Genomic DNA, 24,237 nt, shown 5'->3' on the forward strand with positions numbered 1-24,237 from the left:
TGTTCTCGTCATATAGAATAGATATTATAATAGTACATTTATTATTCAAAGTTAAAATCTTAAATTATTGTTGATATCATTCACTAGAGTTCTAATACTTCTTGGAGGTAGGTGGTAAAACTTTATCCAGTTGAATCTCATAATTGTTTTGATCATTGAAAATATGTCATGTAAAATTACTTATAATCATTTAAATCCATTGTCGATCAGTCGCTAATATTCAATTTTTTCACAAATTTGTCTATACTCACATTTTGTAATCCCTCAACTTAAATTTATGTTGTCTTCTCAGAAACTATCTAGTTTCTCAATTTAAAAATTCACACCAAACTTTACAAAATTGAATATTAGTTATTGATCTCACTGTAGTTCCTTATATGACAAACTTCATTGATAAATTGCTCCTATTAGTTTTTTTTTTATGTAGTTTAGAATTAGCTTACACTTTAAAATCAAATGAGTATTAATTCTTTGAGTTGACAATTCATTAATTTGGAAACATTATATTAAAAATTTTTAGTTGTAATGCACAGATTTAAGCATGTTAAGTATATTTAATATATTGTCAAATTTACTTATACATGTTGCTTGTGAACTCAATATCAGATTGTACGGTTTTACTCGTTTAATAAGTCTATTTAATAAAATTGAATTTTGATTGTATGACTAGTTTAAAAAAAAAAAAACCCCGCAGGGGAATCCGCAAGGATTACGGGCCTAACAACCCCGCGGACTCTAGTTATTTCAGTGGGGGTGGCAACACGTACCACTGCTCTTAGCCGGTCATGACTTTGGTTAGTTGGGACCGGTAGGCCTGGGCATACCTGCTTGCTAACAGCGAATAGGCCCCCCTAACCCAGCCATACCAAGTGAAAGGGTTGCTAACTTGTCACAGGGTAGTTAGCCGAAAGGTAAAGTGACCATTGGGATCCTCTATGGCACCTGGCGCACCATAGAGTATACAGCCTTATCACAGTATCGAGCTCTGCTGTGACGGAACCTAATTTCTCGACTTCTCGTGGGAACTATATGGATAAAAACATAGAAAAACCACAAAACAACGAACTTGTGACGATCAGGGATCCTACGGACAACATGTCGGAACAAGATCGTGAACTGGCGACTCTTCGCAGAAGAATCGCCGAACTTGAAGGTCTCAATGCCAACAACGGGACACTTGGTGAACCGTCTACTAGCAAAGAGACAGCAACGTCAGCAAATGTAGACCAGGAATCGCAAGATCAACTGGGAGCAGTAGCTGACAAAATCGAGGGACTAAAACTTAGACCTGAGAAACTGAGTGGAAGTCAGAGGCGCAAGCTGAAGAGGAGCCGAGCAAACATGGAGGGGCGAAGAACCTACCAAAGGAGGGAGACAAGGGAACCGATNGGGACTAAAACTTAGACCTGAGAAACTGAGTGGCAGTCAGAGGCGCAAGCTGAAGAGGAGCCGAGCAAACATGGAGGGGCGAAGAACCTACCAAAGGAGGGAGACAAGGGAACCGATGACTTGTAAAAGTCAAAGGGAACCGAAGCTCAAAAACCTGAGGACAAGGGTCAAAAACCTCCATGTAAGAAAACTCATTGGGTACCGACCTACAGGGACGTGGTAACCGATGATAAAAAAGTGGCTCTGGTCCTCGCAGGCTACCCCACTAACAAGTTGACCACAGAGCAGGGGCTACTCATTGAGTCTTGTGTTGGAGACTTGATANAGTTGAGTCTTGTGTGGAGACTTGATACTGTCGGGTACTAATGGAACCGACGTATCAAGGTTTGAAGACACCAGACTCACTGATGGAGCACTTATGATCAGTGCAGCCCAAGAGAGCTCTCTTAAGTGGCTCACTGACCATGTCAGCCTGATAAAACCTTGGGACGGTGTAGAACTCCATTTGGAAGCCTACAACCCGATCAAGTACAAACGGATGGTCACTCATATATCAGGGCTGCCAAAAGAGTCCAAGAAGATCTTGGAAATTTTGGCAAAACAAAACTCAGGGCTGAACACGGCGATCTGGAAAGTCCACCATGAGACAGAGGTTGGCCCAAAAGGACAAACTTTGTTCCTAAGTGTGGACGAAAACAGCATGGTCAAACTGGAGGAACTGAAGCGCAGTCCATATTTTGGAATGGGCAGAGTTTGCTTCACAGATTATGTTGCCAAGCAGCCACCAGCCCGGAAGGATGTGAAAAAATTCACACCTCAAAAATCTGGGAAGAGGAAGGCTGTGGTATCACTAGTGCCACTCGGGAATAGAGGTAAGGCATAGGTAAGGAACAAACAGACACACTTCACTCCTGCCTCGAAAGGGAAGGGAGGAAGTGTGTTACGTAAAGGAAAGGAACCCAGGAAACCGCCACCCTCAATAACGGCCACAACTGAGGGGAACCTCTCCACGGATCCAAAAGGAAATGTGGAGAGCGAACCTAAGGCACGTTCGCCACCTTGGGACGGCGGTGGAACACCACCCACAGGGGGGGCTGTGTGACACAGGGACTGTTTCAGACACCTGTATCACACCCAGTACAATGTGATTTCTTAAGCGTCAACATCAGTTTTTCTGAATGGCTGACAATAGAATTCAATTCACGCAAATAAACCTGCATCACAGTAAAGGGGCCAGCAGTGTATTACTAAGGACCCTAACTGAGAGGCATACAATACCTTTACAAATAGCACTTATTCAGGAACCATGGATAAATGGGGACCATATTAAGGGGCTAAATCTAAGGGATTTTAAACTGTTTAATAAACAAGCAAATAAACCAAGAACTTGCATTTTGGTTAATAATAAAGTTAAAGCCAGCCTGATACTTAATCTATCAAGTGCAGACTTGACTATTATTAGAGTAACACTAAATGATGGTAAAAATATTATAGTAGCTTCAGGATACTTACCATATGAGGTCACAGACCCAGGTAGGGACCTAACTATGCTCTTTAATTATTGCAAAAATGAAAAATTAGAACTAATCCTAGGTATGGATGCTAATGCACACCACACTATTTGGGGGAGCAGTAACATCAACCAAAGAGGAGAGGTTATAATGGATCTATTGCTGACTACAGACCTAAGTATACTGNGGAAGCCTGTACAGAATTAAGTGATATTGACTCGGAAGGGTTATTAATAGAAATCATACGTCTCTTATATGCGATTAAACGTAAAAATCTTCTTTGTACACGCTCAAGCGATTCTATCAATCCGACTTGTGAAGGATTCCAAATAACTGAGCAATATTCTAACGTAGGTCTAACTAAAGAAGTATACAATGTTTTTAGACACTGTTCATTCTTGAATTCTTTGGTATTCCTAATTAAGAACCCTAGAATTCTTAGGGACTTCACACTATTATTAAAGTAACACTAAATGATGGTAAAAATATTATAGTAGCTTCAAGATACTTACCATATGAGGTCACAAACCCAGGTAGGGACCTAACTATGCTCTTTAATTATTGCAAAAATGAAAAATTAGAACTAATCCTAGGTATGGATGCTAATGCACACCACACTATTTGGGGGAGCAGTAACATCAACCAAAGAGGAGAGGTTATAATGGATCTATTGCTGACTACAGACCTAAGTATACTGAACAGAGGTAGTGAACCTATCTTTGTTATCAGGAACAGACAGGAAGTCATTGATCTGACAGTTTGTTCAAAAGGGTTACTTCAAAAATAAAAGGGTGGAAAGTGTCCTCCGAACCTTCTCTTTCTGATCATAGGCACTTACGATTCACTTTGGAAATTAACAAAGTTGAGACGGAGTACTATAGGAACCCGAAAAGAACAAACTGGGACAAATACAGGGCAGATCTCTCTCGTGACCTGATTAACCTACAGTTTAGATTGGGGTCGAGACAGAGTACTGAAAGGGCTGTAAATATGCTACAGGACTCCATTGTCTCAGCTTACAAAGAAAACTGTCCTTTAATAGAAAGGAAAGGTACAGGGCAGGGTGTAGCTTGGTGGAATGCTAAACTGTCTAAATTAAGAAAGAGTTCACGTAAGCTCTTAAATAAAGCAATGAAATCAGGTTTGGAACAACACTGGGAATCCTATAAGGACGCCCTAAGGAACTACAAATCTGCATTGAAAAAGTCCAAAAGAGAAAGCTGGAAGAAGTTCTGTGGGGATATACAACAACTCCCTACAGCAACTAGACTTCTGCGATCACTAAGGAATGGACCAAACAAAACTGTCGAGGCAATACTACTGCCAGACGGAATGTTCACCAATAATGATAATGAAACATTATCACATTTGATGAACACACATTTTCCTGACTCTACAATTAACAACAGAGAACAGGAACATGATGCACAGGACAAACGTGTGACCTGTGCTGATTGGAGACTAACCAGGAAAGTGATAACCCCAAGTGGAATAAGATGGGCAATAAAAGCCTTTGGCAGTTTTAAAGCTGCAGGCTGTGACGAAATTTTCCCTGCACTTCTGCAAGAAGGGTTAGAGATAATCGTCCCCCATCTCTGCAAAATATTTAGGGCATGCCTTGCCTATGGTTATCAACCAGAAAGCTGGCGTAAGGTTAGGGTAGTGTTTATACCCAAACCTAACCGCACTAACTATTATGAAGCAAAATCCTACAGACCAATAAGTCTTACTTCTTTTCTTCTTAAGACTATGGAGAAACTTATTGATAGGTACATCAAGGAGGGGCCTCTTAAGGAGAACCCTTTACATGAAAACCAACATGCGTATCAAACGGGGAAATCTACTGATACAGCTCTACACTGCTTAACTACTAAGATAGGGAAAGCTGTAGAGAATAAAATGTATGCAGTAGGTATATTCCTGGACATCGAAGGGGCTTTTGACAATACTCCCTTCGATGCTATGTGTGAATCTGCACAACAGCATGGAATAGAACCACTTATTATTAAGTGGATAGAATCCATGCTTAAGGAACGCTCCATTTTGGGACAGCTCAATGAGACCAAAGTAATCAAGAGTGTCAAACAGGGATGCCCACAAGGCGGGGTTCTATCCCCCTTGCTATGGTGTCTAGTATTGGACTCGCTTATTAGAGAGTTAAACAAATATTGTTATACACAAGCCTATGCGGATGACTTGGTTATAGCAGTGGTGGGTAAATTCCCAGACACTATTATTGACTTAGCACAACAGAGACTTAACACTATACAGATATGGTGTAGTAAGTACGGTCTATCTGTTAATCCAAATAAAGCAGAGGTTGTTATGTTCACTAGAAAGAGAATAGGACTAGACAACCTGGACACTCTTACTCTGAATGGACAAGAAATTAGCTTAAAATCAGAAGTAAAATACTTAGGTATTATCTTGGATAGTAAGCTAAAATGGAAATCACATGTTGAGTCAAGAATCAAAAAAGCAATGACCACATTGTGGACTTGCAGCAGAGCCTTGGGAAAGACATGGGGTCTTAAACCAAGAGTTATGTATGGTTGTACACGTCAGTGATTAAACCTAAGATATTGTACGGTGCCCTAGTCTGATGGACCAGAACAGCACTCATTACAGCTAGGAAAGAACTTAGTCGCATACAGAGAATGGCTGCTATTGCCATCACTGGAGCATTAAGAACTACACCAACGGTTGCATTAGAGGCACTAATTGGATTGCTTCCTCTGTATCTAGATGTAAAAGCTCACGCCAAAGCTACAGCATTAAGATTCCACAACTTAGGTATGTGGACTTTGGAGAGTGATACAACAGAACATGGTAAAATACTAAAAGAGATAGGCAAGGGCTTTTTAGAATACCCCTTGGACTATATCAAACCGGCTCTTAAGAATAACATTCCCTACAAAGTGGAGATCACTACACGTAGAGAACGGAATATTAACCACCTGACTGACAAAGGAGGATTTGTGATATATACAGATGGATCCAAAAAATCAGGAAAGGTAGGTGCTGGAATTTGGGGCTTAAAGCCACGAATAAATGTCAGTATGTCATTGGGCACAACACCCTCTGTTTTCCAAGCAGAGGTGATGGCGATACTGGTAGGGGCTCAGAACCTGCTGGTATACAAAAATAGGAAGATAACTATCTTAAGTGATAGTCAAGCGGCTTTGAAAGCACTCTGTAACGATCAGGTGAATTCAAAGCTGGTCCTCGAATGCAGGGAAACTTTAGAATCACTATCGAGGTTCAACAAAGTTACACTAGCGTGGGTACCGGGACGTTGTGTCCCTGGAAATGAGAATGCTGACTTTCTAGCCAGGAAAGGAGCAGAGAAAACCTATGTTGGACCAGAACCAGTGGTAGGGCTCACTGAACAATCGTTTAAAGCGTTACCCAAGAATTGGTGCAGAGAACAACACAGGAAAATCTGGAAGTACTTGGTAGTACCTAGACAATCTAAAATGTTTATCAAGACCCCTGGTTTATTGCTGGGTGATCTTAATAGCATGACTAGACATCAAATAAGCACCCTGACTGGTCTACTGACAGGACATGGTCACCTGCTTAAGCATCTTAACGCAATGGGGGTATCGGAATCACCATTGTGCAGAAAGTGTGGAGTAGAAGAGGAAGACTCATTTCACATCATGTGCGAATGTGAAGCCTTGTCCACACTAAGATCAAACTACTTGAATAAACCATTTCCTGAAAAAGAGGATATTAAAAACCTAAAACCCAGAGAGATACTTAATTTCGCCAGAAAGACAGGACTCTTTGGTCATCTTTAGAGGTGACTTTATGGTTGGTAATGTATTAACACTTTGGTGATAACACTTAGGTGGGTAAACCGAATCAAGACAATTCGGTATGAGGTGCGCACAATAGACCAACAGGCTTGAGTGCATGGGCATTATGTCCACCTCAATAATAACTAAAACTAAAACTAAAACTAAGTTTAAAAAAAATAGTTTGGTAATCATTTTGAAAATGCATATTGTTTTCTAGCGTCCAAAATCAACCTTTTTACTTGTAATCATAAAATAACTTTGTTGTTTTAAATGTAGCTATTTACCTAGTTGTCATTAGAATAAAATTATTCACTTATACGCATAGAAATAAAGCAGTCATATCTTTAGTTAACTTTCTCTCGAACTGTTGTCATTTAAGTTTACCCTCTATACAGTCCACTAAGAACATACAAAATAAATTTGGTAATTTCATTAATGCCAAATATTGGTTCTACTTGTAATAATGATACAATTATTAACTCAGCGTTGACTTCACTCTAATAATTAAATTTTAAATATTCAACTAGTCTGTCGGTTAATGTAGTGCGCCTACATAAGGAATAAAAAGAGTAACTTGAAAATATGACTCTGGTGAATTTGTCTCAATATTTACTTTTTTCATTTGTCATCCTATAATACGTGGTATGGAAATACTATTTATTATATTAATATCTATATTATATTAATATCGTATTTATATCTAGTTTATTTAAAAAGGTCAATGAATTTTCAAAAATATTATGAAATTCAGACTCAGCATTCGATCTTAAAGTCTGAAATTCTTTTACTGTATTTTCCGCAATATCCATAGCTTCACCTAGATCAATATCTGTTCTTTGAAGTTGTTTTAAACGAGGTAACTCATAACTAAATACTTTATTCGCAATAAGTAAACAAATAATAAAATCTCCTTTCAGTATTGATGTTCGTAAATTACTTGCTTTTGATGATGTTTCAGTGTCATTCCACTTCGAAATTATAAATAACGATTCAATTAGGTACACAAAAAGCTCAAGAAAATCAATGACAGCATAAAAACGTTCAACTCATTTAATCGCATATAATTGTTGTAATGATTTTTTGGTAATACATTTTTGGCTTTCTTCGATTTGACTTTTCAACACATCTTTTCGCTTCGGGTATATGAAGGAATCTCTAACTTTAGATATTGTTCATAATCAATTTCGTGTTTCTTATATACAGGGTGTAAATCTTTCGAACCATAGTAATGTATGGGCGAGTATCCTGGTAAAGTGTAAAATAGGACCTCGTTTTTTTTTTTTTTCCAAAATTGGAGAAATTTTAGAATAACCCCCCCGAATTTCTATAATANAAATTTTGGAATAACCCCCCCGAATTTCTCTAAAATTAAAAATAAATCATACCACAATATTCCCCGCAAAATTTTCATACAAATTGAGTGGTCACTCGATTTTTTGTAACTTTTGCGCCCTCCCCTGAACTTTGGACTCAAAGTTGGAAAAAAATTTCACAATAGTGTGANCCCCTGAACTTTGGGTTCAAAGTTGGAAAAAAATTTCACATTAGTGTGACCTATCAATTTGTATCGTAATTTTACAGGGAGTCTTGTGATGTAGTTTATTTTTAGTATAAACGATTAAATAACAAGAAAAACCGAAAAAACCTAGAAATAATGTAATATTTATGCATTTTTATTGCACAAAAAAAGAAGCTATATTTTAAAGGTTATCTAATATTATGTGCAACTTAATAAGTGACTATTCAATAGTGAACAGTATTTTTCGAACATTTAAATAAACATTAACAAGCTCAGTGATGTACCATATTCTCATTATAGATTAATTTCGGAAAAGAGTAGTGTGCCGGTTACATTAAAATAATTATTTCTAATTGTAATAAAGTTAAAAATATTCATTTCAATATTATAATTCTTTTATTTCCCCGACCTAAAAAGAAAAAAATTTATAATTTTATACAGTTTCAATGATAAAAATTATAATAGGTTTGAATAAATAATAAAAGACGAAATAAACTCATGAAATTAAAAAAATATCACATTATTTGTGGGTTTTTCGGTCTTTCTTGTTATTTAATCCATTAAAGTCCACAGGACTCCCAGTGAAATTTCAATACAAATTGATGGGTCACACTAATGTGAAATTTTTTTCCAACTTTGAACCTAAAGTTCAGGGGAGGGCGCAAAAATTAAAAAAATTTCTCCAATTTTAAAAAAAAAAAAAAAAAACGAGGTCCTATTTTACACTTTACCAGGATACTCGCCCATACATTACTATGGTTCGAAAGATTTACACCCTGTAGAAGATGAATAAGAAATAACAAGGTTTAAAACATGAACAGCAAAATGAACATACGTCGCAAGCGAGTCACTTTGGTCAATAAGAGCTTGAGCTCCGTTGAATTGACCAGACATAGAAGAACATCCATCGTAACACTGTCCTCTAAGGTATTTTGTTTCTACATCAAATGAATGTAAACTTTGAATAATAATATCGGATAAACCTTTTCCAGTAGTATCTGTCGTAGGCACAAACAGAAGAATTCTTCCTTGATAATCATATTTTCAACAACTAAATATCGTGCACACAAAGTTACTTGTTCAATTCCACCAATGTCGACCGTTTCATCAGCATGTATTGTGAAACATCTTTGGGCATTTATGTTTGGTACGATTTTATTTAAAATAATTTTATTGCAGAATTCAATTATTTCATTTTGAAGTGTTTCACTTGTATATTTTATTGTTTCTTCAGCTTCCAAAAATGATTTTAAACGGTCATCTCCTTGAGCTCTGTATCTTAATATTTTCTTATGATTTTCTTAGATAACTTGTCATTTTCTTGATAGATATTGAAGTTACAAAGATAGCCGTTATTGTCAAAAAAAATAATAATAATAAAATTAAAAATGCAAATAATAATTAAACCTATAAGGTAGTAAAACCCAAAAGTTATTTTCGATTTGTTAAAGTCGTTAAACTTAATTCAAATCTCCTGTTATTTTCTTTTTTCAGAATTATTATGTCATTAATTCAATTATTAATTTAATTGTTAAGCTATATTATATATTCAACTTAATAAATTTTTATATTGATTATAATCGCATGGCATGATGTTTTTTATTAATAACTAAATGGTAATAGCAATTTCACATGGAAAAAATTTTTAATAGTTGCAAGAGAATAAATCCAAACGTTGATATTTTATTTCATACAGATTAAATTATATATATATATATATATATTCTGTTAACCGATATCAAATTTATTCCACTTGAACTTTCATAAAAAAATCTGTATCATTTGTAAACTAATGTAATAAATAAACAAACAAATACAAAAGTTTATTCTTCAAAATATCTTTAAAATATATATATATAAATATTTATTTAATAAATAAATTTAACTTTATTGAAGTTATTGAATCTAAATGAGATAAAAATCAAAGCAGTTTAAAATTTATTCTAACTTAAAAAGAATTAAGAAAAAATTCATTGCCACACGCGGATTGGAACCTTGTACCCCAAGAACGTCAAACGCAAGTTTTACCGACTGAGCAACCGTACTTCGCTACCGTCGGCTGAAAAAAAATGGCTAGTTCAAATTTCAAAGTTATTTTTTCGACTTAAAAAAAGCAAACAAATTTAAATAAGTTTAACTTTCTATGCTATATCAATTTTATTTATATAATATTTATCCAAATCAGTGTACTCCTCTTGTCATGTATTTTAAAATAAAATAAAATACAAAACCCAGAATTTTAGCACAAAAATAGCATATTTTTGAATATGGTAGTCATTTCCATTATGAAGACAAATCCAGAGGTCAAATTTTTTTTTTTCAAATTAAAGTATATTACATAAGCTTTAATTTAAGATATATATAAAAGTGTCAGTATTTCCGGAATACTTTCAAAAATTAAATTGAAAATATCTTAGTAACAATACGCATGTTTAAAGTTTTGACCCCCCTTGTTAAAGGGGTATGATCCGATTTACAAAAAAAGCGTGCCAGATGAAAGGGGTATATAAATATTTATTATAAAAAAATAATAATATTGATCCATACATTTTTCCAAAAGTTATATAAAATATAAATTAAATAATATAACATATAAAATCGAGATTTTTTTCACGGAAATCGTACGTTTTTCTTTAACTTTGATGTCCGTTTTCACCACGAAGACAAGTCCAGAGGTCAAATTTTTTTTTTTCAAATTAAAGTATATTACATAAGCTTTAATTTAAGATATATATAAAAGTGTCAGTCTTTCCGGAACATTTTCAAAAGTTAAGTTGAAAAAGTTCTACTTTCTATACGCATTTTAAAAGGTTTGCACCCCCCCTGTATAAAGGGAAATGGTCCGATTTTAAAAAAAAGTATGTCGAATGAAAGAAGTATATATAAAGTATTTATCATTAAAGAATAAAGTTGATTCATGCATTTTTTAAAAAGTTATAGCAACATAATGTTAAAAAATGTAAAATATAATATCAAGAATTTTTTCACAAAAATAGCATATTTTTGCATACGGTAGTCATTTTCACCATGAAGACAAGTCCAGAGGTCAAATTTTTTTTTTTCAAATTAAAGTATATTAATATTAACTTTAATTTAAGGTATATATAAAAGTATCAGTCTTTCCGGAACATTTTCAAAAGTTAAGTTGAAAAAGTTAATTTTTTGTAAAAAAGTTACTATTTGAAACCCTTCTTGTGGGCTGGTAAAAGGTCAAATGTTTACAAAAATATATAAAATGATAGGTAAAATAGATAGGTATCTATAAAAAAAAATATATAATCATTCGGTTATATTTAAAAAAGTTATGGCAATTTTAAGTAAAAAAAATTGAAAAAATGTCGAAAATTAGCGATTTTTAAATTTGTAATTTTTTGGGGGATTTCCCTCGTTTACGGAGAACGTCGGATTTTTTTTCACATTTTGAGGAAAATGTCTTCGACTAGTTACGATTTGTGATCTTTTGACATATTTTTCATCAAAATTGGTCCAGTGAGAGCTGAGATTGAGCGTATACAGACACAAAAAAAAAAAAACATATTATAGTAAAATTAATAACTTCTCAGCTTCTCATTGAAGCTAAAAGATTATTAATAATTATAATTAATAATAATAATACGTGTTAAATTAATATAACCTCTGCAGAGGCGTATTATTAAGGGGGTCCCTAGACGTTTAAAACAAAAGTAATTATATGTGTCTAATTTCATATTCCAAAATCTGAAATAAACCTACCTAATAGTAAACTGTCAACAAAGTTTATTATTAATTTTATGAAAAATGTTTAAATATGGTTACACTTGCAGAAGTAATGCAAGATCAGAACACAAAATCTCTTGATCAGTTTAATGCACCTACATCTTGGTATACCTCAGACTTAATTAATGAGTACATTAAAATGATAGTAACACGGTTAAAAGGTGAAGTTTATACAGTTGTCACTGATTTTATTGTAGCTCATCTTCGAGAAGGCTATCCAGCTGTAAGAAGATTGATAAAAAAAGATATTCACACAATAAATAATACAGCTATTCTTTTAATATTTTTATGAATGAAATTTTATTTTTGTATATTATATTAATTTTCTTAATATTCACTATAAATGGAAATTTTTATTTGTATACTACCAAACATTTTTTTACTTTTTCTATGTTTAATTGTTGTTTTTTTATTTTATATTAATCTTGTTTTTCTTTGTAACATTATTTCATTAAAGAAATTCAAATTTAATATAAATTTATCTTAGCTGAAGTAATTTAATGTTCTTGTTATGTGAATATACAAATATTATAATATACAGTTATGGATACAATTAAGTTAAAAAGTCAGCCAATTATAAATTTTTAAGTTAACAAGTGTATCTACTATCTTAACAACTTAATTTTAATTTTACTAAATAATGAATCATAAAGAATNAAGTGTCAGACCTTCCGGAACATTTTCAAAAATCAATTTTACTAAATAATGAATCATAAAGAATTTCATAACTTTTGTTTATTTTTTAAATACTATTTTAATTATAAAAAATTATTTTCTGTATTTTTTATGAATTCGGTATATTGAAAAGGGGTAACTAAACTTATTTGTTTATAATTCTCTAAACTGATAAACTATAAAATAAATTTAAAAATGAACTACAAGTTCAGAATATTTCCGTTGTTATTATATTTTTGCTACGGGTATTTTTGCTATCTAAATAAAATCCAAATACTTTTTAGAAATCTCTGATAACATGTAGATAAATACGTGTCATAGAATCCTATCAAATTAACTACATTTTTGTTATTTATTTTATAGTAAAATAAATATAGTATATTATAAAAAAAAAATAATACCAATATATAAAGCATTTTTTTTAAATCGGTGGGTGTCCAGACATGGAGGACAACCCTCCAAAATACACTACTGCCAACAATTATAATGTTAATTGTTGTCAAATATACTTTACCCAACAATGCACGTCCACACTGTGCTGAGAACTGTTTAAAAGCAAAATCCTCTAGTTCTACATGAATAAAGTGCTCCCATGTGAAATTTAAAATATGTTAAAAAGTTTAAACAAATTCATTTAAATATAACCATTGGATTATTTAAATGTTTCTTATGAATTTTTATATTATATATTATTATTATATTTTATTCAAAAATAGGGTAAATAAACGTTTTTTATATAACTTAATTTAAAAAAAAAACCCAGCACAGGAGGGTCGCCGCACAGTGGTGACGTGGCATAGTTGGATCAAGTATAATGATATCTGACAGTGATTAAAATCACTAAAAAAAAAAAACGCTTCGATGCAAATCTTTATATAGTGTTTAATTTTAAAAAATTCAACACTATATAAAAAATATCATTTTATATATTTTTGTAAACATTTGACCTTTTACCAGCCCACAAGAAGGGTTTCAAATAGTAACTTTTTTACAAAAAATTAACTTTTTCAACTTAACTTTTGAAAATGTTCCGGAAAGACTGATACTTTTATATATACCTTAAATTAAAGTTAATATTAATATACTTTAATTTGAAAAAAAAAAAATTTGACCTCTGGATTTGTCTTCATAATGGAAATGACTACCATATTCAAAAATATGCTATTTTTGTGCTAAAATTCTGGGTTTTGTATTTTATTTTATTTTAAAATACATGACAAGAGGAGTACACTGATTTGGATAAATATTATATAAATAAAATTGATATAGCATAGAAAGTTAAACTTATTTAAATTTGTTTGCTTTTTTTAAGTCGAAAAAATAACTTTGAAATTTGAACTAGCCATTTTTTTTTAGCCGACGGTAGCGAAGTACGGTTGCTCAGTCGGTAAAACTTGCGTTTGACGTTCTTGGGGTACAAGGTTCCAATCCGCGTGTGGCAATGAATTTTTTCTTAATTCTTTTTAAGTTAGAATAAATTTTAAACTGCTTTGATTTTTATCTCATTTAGATTCAATAACTTCAATAAAGATCAAGGATCCCATCACTGTAGTCGCCACTCGCGAGATGAAATTTTTTTTTATTCATATTAAAATTATTTTACTATATTATAAGTTTTAGCTTCGATACAAAACTGAGAAGATATTTTTTTGTGACTATCATTTATTTTCTCTGCTCTAACTTGACCTATCTTTTTCAACGATAGGTCAAATGATTACAATTAGTTGAAGATACTACCCTCGAAAATTTTGATATGATAGGGTTCAAATACAAAATAAAATCATTTTACTATGTAATTTAATAATTTTTTTACTCTATTTGTGTATGCTACTACTAGGTTATAATATTGCAAATTTTTTGGAAACATGTTGCTATATAAATCCTTTCTAAAAAACCGAGCACAGGGGTGTCGCGGCACNAAAAAACCCAGCACAGGGGGGTCGCGGCACAGTAATGACGTGGCATAGTTGGATCAAGTATAATGATATCTGACAGTGATTAAAATCACTATAAAAAAAAAACGCTTCGATGCATATCTTTAGATAGTGTTTAATTTTAAAAAATTCGTGGATTATTCCAAAAGCTTCATAAACTGCTAGTTCCTTATTAATATCCTGATTAAGATAAAGTATGTCGAATGAAAAAGGGATTATTAAAAAATATTATTTTTCATAAAAAAATTATGTTGATCCATACACTTTTCAATATGTTATAGCATTATAAAGTTAAAAATGTAAAAAATAAAATCGAGAATTTTCACACAATAATAGGATTCGATAGCCATTTTCACCGTGAACATAAAATAAAATCCGAAATTTTTTTTTTTCATGATAAAGTATATTACATAAGCTTTAATTTAAGATATATATATAAGTGTCAGACCTTCCGGAACATTTTCAAAAATCAAGTTGAAAAAATTAATTTTTTGTGAAAAAGCTGTCATTTTAAATTCCCCCCTGTGGGCAAGTAAAGGGTCACATATAAAAAAAAGATATATTGATATGTTCATTTTTGAAAAAGTTATGGTAGTTTTAAGTAAATAAAATTTCGAAAATTAGCGATTTTTTTATTCGTAATTTTTTTGAAAGTTTCCCCCTTTTACGGGGAACGAGGGAAATTTTTTCAATTTTTAAGGGTAATGTCTTTGACTAGATACGATTTGTGATCTTTTGACGTATCATTGAAAGAAATCGGTTCGGTGAGAGCTGAGAAAAAGTGGTAACAGACAAAAAAAAAAAAAAAAAAACACATCTTAGTAAAACCAATACCTTCTCAGCTTCGCATCGAAGCTAAAAAATGATTGTTAGTTTCTCCTGAATTAACAATGGATTTTTACAATTATAATCAGATAAAGCAGATAAATATTTGATTTTTTTTATATTTCTTTGACGGTTAAATATTTGTGTCTAACAATTTATAGATTTTTCACATTTTACCTATTAATTTTAATATAATTTTGTAGTATGTTACTTTAATAGTTACTTATATTAATTTTACAATTTTAGGATATGACTACATAACTTAATTGTCACTTCAATATTTTTTAACACGCAACAAAAAGCAAAAAAATTCATATAATTACTTAAGTTACAATAAATCATAATTCTTTTTTATTATTTACTTTGTTAATTGTATCAACATATTATGATGTTTTTACAATAAAACAGATTATAATTTTAAAACTAGTAGTCATATAAGTTTAGGTTTAAATTTTTTTAATTAAATTATTTTTTAGTTACTCTGAACTATTTACTACTCATAAATAAAATGTATTTTATTCGGCATTGTGTTTATTTTATTATAATATCAATTGCATATAATACAGATATTTTAATAGCTGTTAAGGTATTTATGTCTTATTTTGTATTTTTTAGTTTAATAAATAAAAAAGTTAAGAAATATCAAAACAATGTTTTAAATTACTTATTTTGATTATTTCAATACATAAATCATACATTAATATAATATTTAAATTTTGAACAAAATTTATTAACTTTTAAATAATATTTCTTATAATAAGGTCATAATTAATAGTCTAACAGATAATATCGTCTTATTGTTATATTTTTCCAGTTTTGGTATAGAAAATTTTTATCAGTATTAATGTTTAACAGCATAAATTTAATTTAAAAAAAAACTTTTCTATAAATATAAATATATATTCAACATATTTTATAATATAAACATGTAAAAAAGTTATTCAATCGCTTCTTTATAAGAATTTAATTTATTCACTTGAAAAATAGTGGAAAAGAAAGTATCCACTACTACAGATCATAAATGCAAATAACGGTTGCTTAGTAAACATAATACCTTCAAAATTGTTGTACTACTTTCACCAATACAATAGATTGATGATTTTTTTTGAGCTTCATTTAAGGGGTCGTTTAAATATAGAAGTCAAGTCCCAGGAATAAATTTGTTGTTTTTCTAATTTATAGTATGTAACATAATTGGATAAGATTAAGAAAATATGTTAATAAAAAGTACATATCTAAAGTATAATTACCTTAAAATTTAAAGTATAAAGTAATAAGGATTTACTTAAAAATAAATAGTTTCCTACTTTTAAAAATTCAATGGATTTAACTTTATTTTCTTAAATTCACTATCAAATAAACTTCTGTACTTCTATATTTCATTTTACTGAATTTTATGATTTTTTGACAAAATCAGTACTATTTTCTTAAACATGAATGACTGTTTTCACCACGAAGACAAATTCAGAGATAATAACTAATATATGAATAACTAAGATATCTATAAAAAAAAATTATAATTTTTATTCATCCATTTTTTAAAAAGTTATGTAAGTTTTAAATAAAAAAAGTTTACAAAATGTCGAAGTTTACTAATTTTAGCAATTGTAGTTTTTGGGGAATTTTATTCTTTCAAAGGGAACGAGGAAAATGTTTTAAATTATTCAGGGTAATATCTTTAACTAGACACAATTTGTAATCTTTTGATATATTGTTAAAAAAATTCGAACCCGCCTGGGCTTAGAAAAAATAGCGACAGACAAAAAAAAATATAAAAAATTATTGTGAAATTAATATTTCATTAGCTTTGTATTGTAGCTAAGACTAATAATTCTTTTCTATTATTAACATATTCTTTATATTATTTTAATAAAAACTGGAAAACTTTAGCCCTGAAGTAATTGACTTTTAAAAGATATTTTATTAAATACCATTCTTAAATATGAGTATTTTTGAAAATTTAAAACTATGTAGTATTGTCAGTAAAGTGCGATAATTTTATTTGTTTCACGTGAAATATTCAATGATTAATTTTATAAAATAATCATTTTATTAATAATTCAATTATACTTATAATTAGAACTACGTAAAATAAAAAATTGATATTACTTTTAAAATATAACATTCATTTTTTTCCTAAAAATTGACATGCTGATTTTTAAGTGTTTTAATCCTCGATTTATTTTAACTGTAAGTAACTCTTGAATTATATTTTTAGTTTATATTCTATACAAATATTCAAAAATTAAAAAAGTTTTTTTATTATTAGATGTTTGGTATTAAGTATTGTTCACTCGATTTAAAACTATAATAATTCAAAATAAATATACATATACCTTTTTTATGTATTTTAGAAATGTCATTAAATATAATTTAAAGTATGTTTCTCTGCATTTTGAAAGAAAAAAAAAGACTTTATACAAATATAATATTTATTATGATTATTGTAAATAATGTTTTAATAATTACAAGTTACATGTGTGCATTTGAAACACTTCTTATGCACGTGTATGTAAACATGTGTACACTATATACATTGTGATTGCTATAAACTAATAAAATTTAATTATTTTAAATTTAATTTATATTTAACTTAAAAAAACATTATGTTTAGGCTACCTCAGACATAATGATTTATTAGGGTGGTCCTCTATTATAGATGAAGCAAAATAAATATTTGATTTTTGTTTGCTAGACCTACTAATTTTTTTTATTACTATGAGAAACTAATTAACATAATATTTGATATCGATTAGTCAATCCCTTACGGTGTCGCACGTAAGAGGATATAAAATGGGATAAATAGGGTAGTTTTCTTGTTTTTTGCTTATGTTTCAAAAACAACTATTTGTTACTATTATAACTATTTGTACATGTTACTTTTGAAATAATTGAATNGGATACGCGACATAATAACACGTGCCGCGTGGAGTTACAAACTTACAAACAAACAACAAACAACATACACGTGAAACTAATAGAAGCGTGTTAAAATAAGGAAGATGACATATTTAACCTATTTTTTAATGGTTTAAAGTTGAATGTGTATAATANTAATTACTTCTAAAAATAAAACACTATCTACAAATTTGTAATAAAGCGTTTTTTATGATAGTGAATTTAATAATGTCAGATATCATCAATCAGTACATGTCCCAACTATAGTACGTCCTCAGTGTGCTGCGACTCCACTGTGCTATCGTTTTTTTTATCAGTATCAGTAATTTTATCAGTAATTCAAATTACAGTAGTAATTTTTCAGTCGTATTCTTCTTCCTCTCTAGTTAAAAATATTTTAATAATTTCGAAATAAAGTATTTTTATTTTAGCTTAATATTTCAAACAATATTAGCCACAAGTAATAAATTCATATTATAGAATAACTTACTAAATAAAAAATTAAAATTTCTATCAAACAAATATTATACTTTTTTTATCGGTAAGTTATGTTTATTGCAATTCAAAAATGTTGCCATGCTTAAGACAACATTGAAAATTTTAATTTGTTTTTGACTGACGGAAAATTGACAAATCCTTTTTTCGATAAAAGCTACAGAACTATAAACTATACAACAAAAATTATACTTAGAAATAATATATTATTAAATTGAAATAAAAAATTTTAAGTTCAATTTAATAAATCAAATCTGCCATGAGCTTAAATATTAATTTTATGTTTATTAATTAAATAAAAAAAACTAAGAAACTTTTATTAGTATTTCAATCTAAAATGATTTGTTTTTTTTTTAATTAATCAAATATTCTAATACATTTTCTTTTGTAGATATTATTAATAATACATTTTTTTAGAATATTGAAGAATTTGCCAAGCTTATAAATGTAATACCAACATGGCATGCAAAAAAAGAAAACATAGATAATAAAAATTATGATAAAATGTTATATAAGATAAATCATGAAAAAAAAATGAACACTGCATTCCATAATAAATTAAAGGGAATAATGTGTATTTATAGCTTTGCAATACAAAAAATTATGTATATTTTAGAAATGTTTCCATTTTCTAACAAATTGAATCCTATTGATAAAAAAGATTCCAATGAAAAGAAACCTAAAGAAAGACGAGTGAGATTTAAAAATGAAATTACGTTAATTTCTATTGATGATAATGATGACACATCGATAACAATACCTAGTATATTAAAAAAAAAACCTATTTTTTTAGCTGCTGGAAAAATACGTACAGACAGTATACCAGAAATAACTAAACAATTACAACCAAATCAAGAATACCGACTAAATATGTTTAAAAGTGCAGATATGCACTATACAATCCCTCTTGAATATGACGATTATATCAAACTTTACCGTAAAGCTATTGGTCGAATGATTTCCGTATTACTAATGGCTGCAGTAGTTCCAGCGAATTGGATATGGACAATATACAATAGATTGCATGCACTCGAACTAGGAAAATTAAATATAGCAGAATTTGTACAAAATTCCAGTGAGCTTAAATATAATAACGATTTTATCAAAAGTTGTATAGCAAATGATTTTTTGGTGAATATTAGAGAAAATGATTTTATTACAAATTTAGAATTTTTAAAGAAAAACATGAAAGCTTCTATCTCATATTTAAGAAATATTTATTTATTACCATCCAAGGGGGGCAAAGAAAGCGAATTATTGCCTTTATTCAAGTACGAGAATAAAGTGGGAATGCTTGAACTATATTGGAATAGAACATTTTCTAAAAATGTTCTTCCTATGCAGGACTGTCCTCATATTGAAAGTAAAAACATGAGTAGAGTATTAAATAAAATAAACGATAAAGTTGGCAGATCATGGAAAAAAGATCCATTTATATCTTTGAATTTATACATACTCATTAATAATTTCATGCAAATAAAATTGCTATACCACGCAATAAGACATTTAATAGGCTACTCCAGGATGCGCTGGCCAAAAAGAAACGGATTAAGATCTAAACCAAATAAACAAGCTCTAGAAAAACTGAAACTATATTTAATACATCCTTTAAATATTATATCGGAAATATTACAATTTTTAACGTTTCAAAAAATAAATGTTTTCAAAGAATTAATTCAAATTTTAAGTGAACATAATTCTTTAACCGAGGCTTATCTGAATAAACACATTAATTCTTTATTGGAAAAACTCGAAAAAAGATTGACAATGTACCATTTGTTCGATCCCTTAAAATTCGATAAAATTAAAAATGATATTCCAACATTAGATATTAGTTATCCCATTAAAACCGAATGTCATGACTCTTTAACTGAGTACTTTCAAGTATTTTCTAAGGCTATTCAACCATTGGACTTTAAGATATCTTATATGTTTGAGTTGAGTAAAAAAAAAAATTGGGAACTATTATGAAGAATGGTTTTTTATTACACAAAACACGAAATTTATTTGACTTTTATAACTTCTCATAGTATTGAAATAAATAAATTGTAATACAGTTTTTATGTTTATACACATTCATAACTATTTGATGACTTATATACATATATTTATTTAACAGATTGAAATTATTGAGTTTAGTTGAGTTAATTACTTTTACTTTTATTATAAATCGATTAAATTCAATACTCGAACGATATTTATAGTAGATCTTTACTGTTGTATTTTTATGAACGAAGCATGTTCTAGCGTTCAACATTTTAATCTAGCTGTAATTATGAAATTGTGCAATATAAAATACCAGTCATAAATATAATTGTTTAATATTTTTAATGTAATTATCTTTCAATCAAGTTTTTTACTTATTTCACTCATTAGTATTAAATATACAATTTTTTTGGGGGTTCATAGTAATTATTTGTTAATAAATTATCACATTGTTAGCGAATAAACAAAATAATAATTGAGAAATTTACTATTCGATTTTTGAATAATCAATTTTTAATAAAATAAAATTAATAATAAATAAAATTTTGGTATATAATAGATAATAATCAAAACCTAGTATTATTCGGCATTTTCAAAAAATAAGCAATTTTCTCTAAAGGTATTTTATAATTATGAATCCATCGCGATCCTTTCCTTAAACTGCCTTCAATGCCATCTTTCCAAACACCAGCTGGTAAATAAACTTCTCGTTCAGTAATTCCGGATCTCAATATTGGAGCTACAATCACTTCCTCTCCAACAGAAAATTCATCTTTCACATTATAACAAGTAGTATCAGAAGGATCTAGCATCCATAAAGGTCTTATCAATGGTATAGCAGTCTCAAGCGCTTCTTGAACATATCTTTTCAATAATGGATTTATCTGAAAACAACAATTCTTCTTTTCATTAAAAAAAAAATCTTGGACTACATTATGAAAAAATATTAAAATGTAGAATGAAATTTAAATATACATAATGTAATAATATAATAATGGTATTATAATATACATAACAGTTTATTATTGCGATAATAGACTGTTGTAATTAGTATTAAATATTCAATTTAAATAGCTTCTCAGTATCTTAAAAAATGTAAATATCAAATTTACATATATATTTATTATACGTCTATCGAAAAAAAAACCCAAAATATCTAAAAAATATTTAGTTAATAAATAAATAAATATTTATTTATTTAAAAAAATTATTTCAATGTATTAAGTACAGAACTGATTTTTACACCAATGACTACTACTAGGTTTTTGTCAACTTATAAATTGAACAATAGGTGTAACATTTTTTTGCGTTTTGATAACATATTTATTAACAGATTCGTACTATTTGTTGCCGAAGGGAAGTCAAATTTTTTGTCAACTGAAGTACTTGTGGATCACAGTCACTTGGCAATCTTGCATATCGTATAACTGGTAAAAAAGTTGCCAATTGCATCCATCTCATAACCAATTCTCTACTGTCATTAATATTTTGTTCACGGTGCCTACATTCCTTTAACGATTGTGTCCCTAAAACTTCCACAGGTAGATTATCTAGATGAAAAATATAAATTGATTGATTATTTTTATTTAAATTGAAATTAATTATTTACCTGGCGATATAAAACCATGCATTGACACATTTTCTACTAAGAAATCTCCACCAACGGGACCAGGAAGTGAAAATGGATACCCCAAAATCCCATACGTAAGAATAGTAGGAATAATCACTTGAAGAGAATCCCATGTGGACGCTAATGAGTTTAATGAAACAAAAATAGGAGCTGGAGGTCGACTTATTGCGGATGAAACTCCGAACACATTGACACTATCAGAAACGTATTGAGTGAACAACGACTTATAGTGATCAGGATTAGTTAAATTTTCATTAAATAAATAATGTCTAGGCAAATCGTAAGCAGAGCCTAAAATCAATGTGAAAAAATATCATATTTTATTAAATTAAAACATTAATACCTAATTTATACCTATATCTAAATAAAATGAGTCAAACTGATATTTTTGTACGAGATCTTTTAATTGTTGCTGAAGCCATGGACCACATTTTTTATTTGTTATGTCTAACATGCCAGCACTTTGAACGGACTTATATCTAGTCAACGCTGGAACATTACGTTCGTTTCCAACTTCCATAATCTTAAAAAAAAATTAATTAAAAATTTTACACTAACTTTGTTAACTAGTAGATATTGACTACCTACGAGAATTCCTTCTTTAACAGCTTTAACGAAATTTCTAGATTCCGTACTGATAAATGGTTGAATAGTTACCACTATTCGAAATCCTCGTCGATGAATTATGTTTATTGTCTCTTTCATAGTAGGAAAACGCGTTTGATCCAATGAAAAATCACCCATTTCTGCTTGCCAAAATTCATTTAATAATACATGACCTATAACCCAATTGACTACAGTATAAAATTGTATTTATTGAATTGGGGTAAGGTCGTGAACTAAAAGTCAAAACTAACCTTGTTTGATAAAACCCAAGGCAATTATATCTTCTGTGTAATTGACCATTGTCGATTCATTCAGCAATTCTTTTTTAGTTGGTGCTAGTTGCCATACAGGTTCTGTTAGAAGAGAATTTATAGTTTCTGCATCGGATTCTTTTAGACCATCCCATAACATTTTCTCTGAAAGTGCCGAGTGTAAAGTTTTCATATTTCTAGCTGAGCATATCGTGTAGTTTAAACTAGGTAGACTGCCAGTTCTTCTATAGGCAAAATCATCATGGCTGGCCTTAAACAGTCGATATATTATGTTACTTATAACATTTGAGTATAGATAGTATCTATACTCGATATTATAACTAATGGTATGTGCATTTTCAGTGCATACTTTTATACATAATCTATTGTTATAGCCATCATTAATTGACACGTGTAATGGCGTGTTTGGATGTACAGTTATAGCAACTCCTTTTGAATTAATAAAATATCTACCAAGAACATTACCCCATCGAAGTTCACCAATTTGCCCAGTGACAAACGGAGACATTTTAATTCTACCCAACTGAATTGGCCATGCCATACCCAATGTTCGGCCTCCACCATACCTAATAAAATAAAACATTTTATTCAATTCTTAAATACTAATTTTGAAGTTATTTTTTTTTTATAAATTTTTACCACAATGAAACTTGATGCCTGAAAATTAAATAAAATTTTTATTATTTTATTTAATGTATTAAAATAATAATAATAAATATTTGACATTTTTTTACTAATAATTTTAAAAATCAAAGTAATATTTTTAATTTAAAATCAGAGTATGAGTAGAATTCTATTTGTATATAAAATTATACATATTGTTGAACTTATCATAAATCATGATGATAAAATATTAAAAATATTAATTTTAAATTAATATCTAGATTTAATTTTAAATTAATGATCTAGAATATATATATATATATATATATATATAT

At 29.6% G+C, this 24,237-nt stretch overlaps 2 protein-coding genes and 1 long non-coding RNA gene across 3 annotated transcripts in view; 2 read left to right on the forward strand and 1 right to left on the reverse strand.

The window, feature by feature from the left end:
* Positions 1–7,637: 7,637 nt before the first annotated feature.
* On the forward strand, positions 7,638–15,833 carry LOC126896704 (uncharacterized). Its single transcript, XR_007701906.1, has 4 exons — positions 7,638–7,842; positions 9,005–9,149; positions 9,215–9,369; positions 15,659–15,833. It is a non-coding gene; the product is annotated as an uncharacterized LOC126896704 (long non-coding RNA).
* A 17-nt stretch (positions 15,834–15,850) lies between these two features.
* Positions 15,851–21,141, forward strand: LOC126896680 (uncharacterized). The gene is made up of 2 exons (XM_050669642.1): positions 15,851–15,998; positions 19,223–21,141. Exons 1-2 carry the CDS (start codon positions 15,921–15,923, stop codon positions 20,774–20,776), a joined length of 1,632 nt encoding a protein of 543 aa, XP_050525599.1. The 5' UTR covers positions 15,851–15,920; the 3' UTR covers positions 20,777–21,141.
* LOC126896670 (myogenesis-regulating glycosidase) overlaps positions 20,749–24,237 on the reverse strand; it is a 7,105-nt gene continuing 3,616 nt past the window's right edge. Inside the window, exons 6-12 of the mRNA XM_050669623.1 lie at positions 23,649–23,865; positions 23,279–23,549; positions 23,010–23,200; positions 22,776–22,944; positions 22,401–22,712; positions 22,133–22,341; positions 20,749–21,675 (exon numbers count right to left, since the gene is read on the reverse strand). Coding sequence (XP_050525580.1) covers positions 21,358–21,675; positions 22,133–22,341; positions 22,401–22,712; positions 22,776–22,944; positions 23,010–23,200; positions 23,279–23,549; positions 23,649–23,865 — 1,687 coding nt within the window. The 3' untranslated portion in view covers positions 20,749–21,357. The remainder of the gene's footprint in view (positions 21,676–22,132; positions 22,342–22,400; positions 22,713–22,775; positions 22,945–23,009; positions 23,201–23,278; positions 23,550–23,648; positions 23,866–24,237) is intronic.

Source organism: Daktulosphaira vitifoliae, unplaced genomic scaffold (assembly GCF_025091365.1).
Source record: "Daktulosphaira vitifoliae isolate Bord-2020 unplaced genomic scaffold, ASM2509136v1 Scaffold_1, whole genome shotgun sequence".
Taxonomy (NCBI): Eukaryota; Metazoa; Arthropoda; class Insecta; order Hemiptera; family Phylloxeridae; genus Daktulosphaira; species Daktulosphaira vitifoliae.

Excerpts from the sequence above, each read along its gene's own strand:
- LOC126896680 (XM_050669642.1), top strand. The coding sequence starts at position 15,921 with ATGTATTTTATTCGGCATTGTGTTTATTTTATTATAATATCAATTGCA. Across the intron at positions 15,999-19,222 it reads ATATTTTAATAGCTGTTAAG|AATATTGAAGAATTTGCCAA; the intron begins GTATTTATGTCT and ends ACATTTTTTTAG.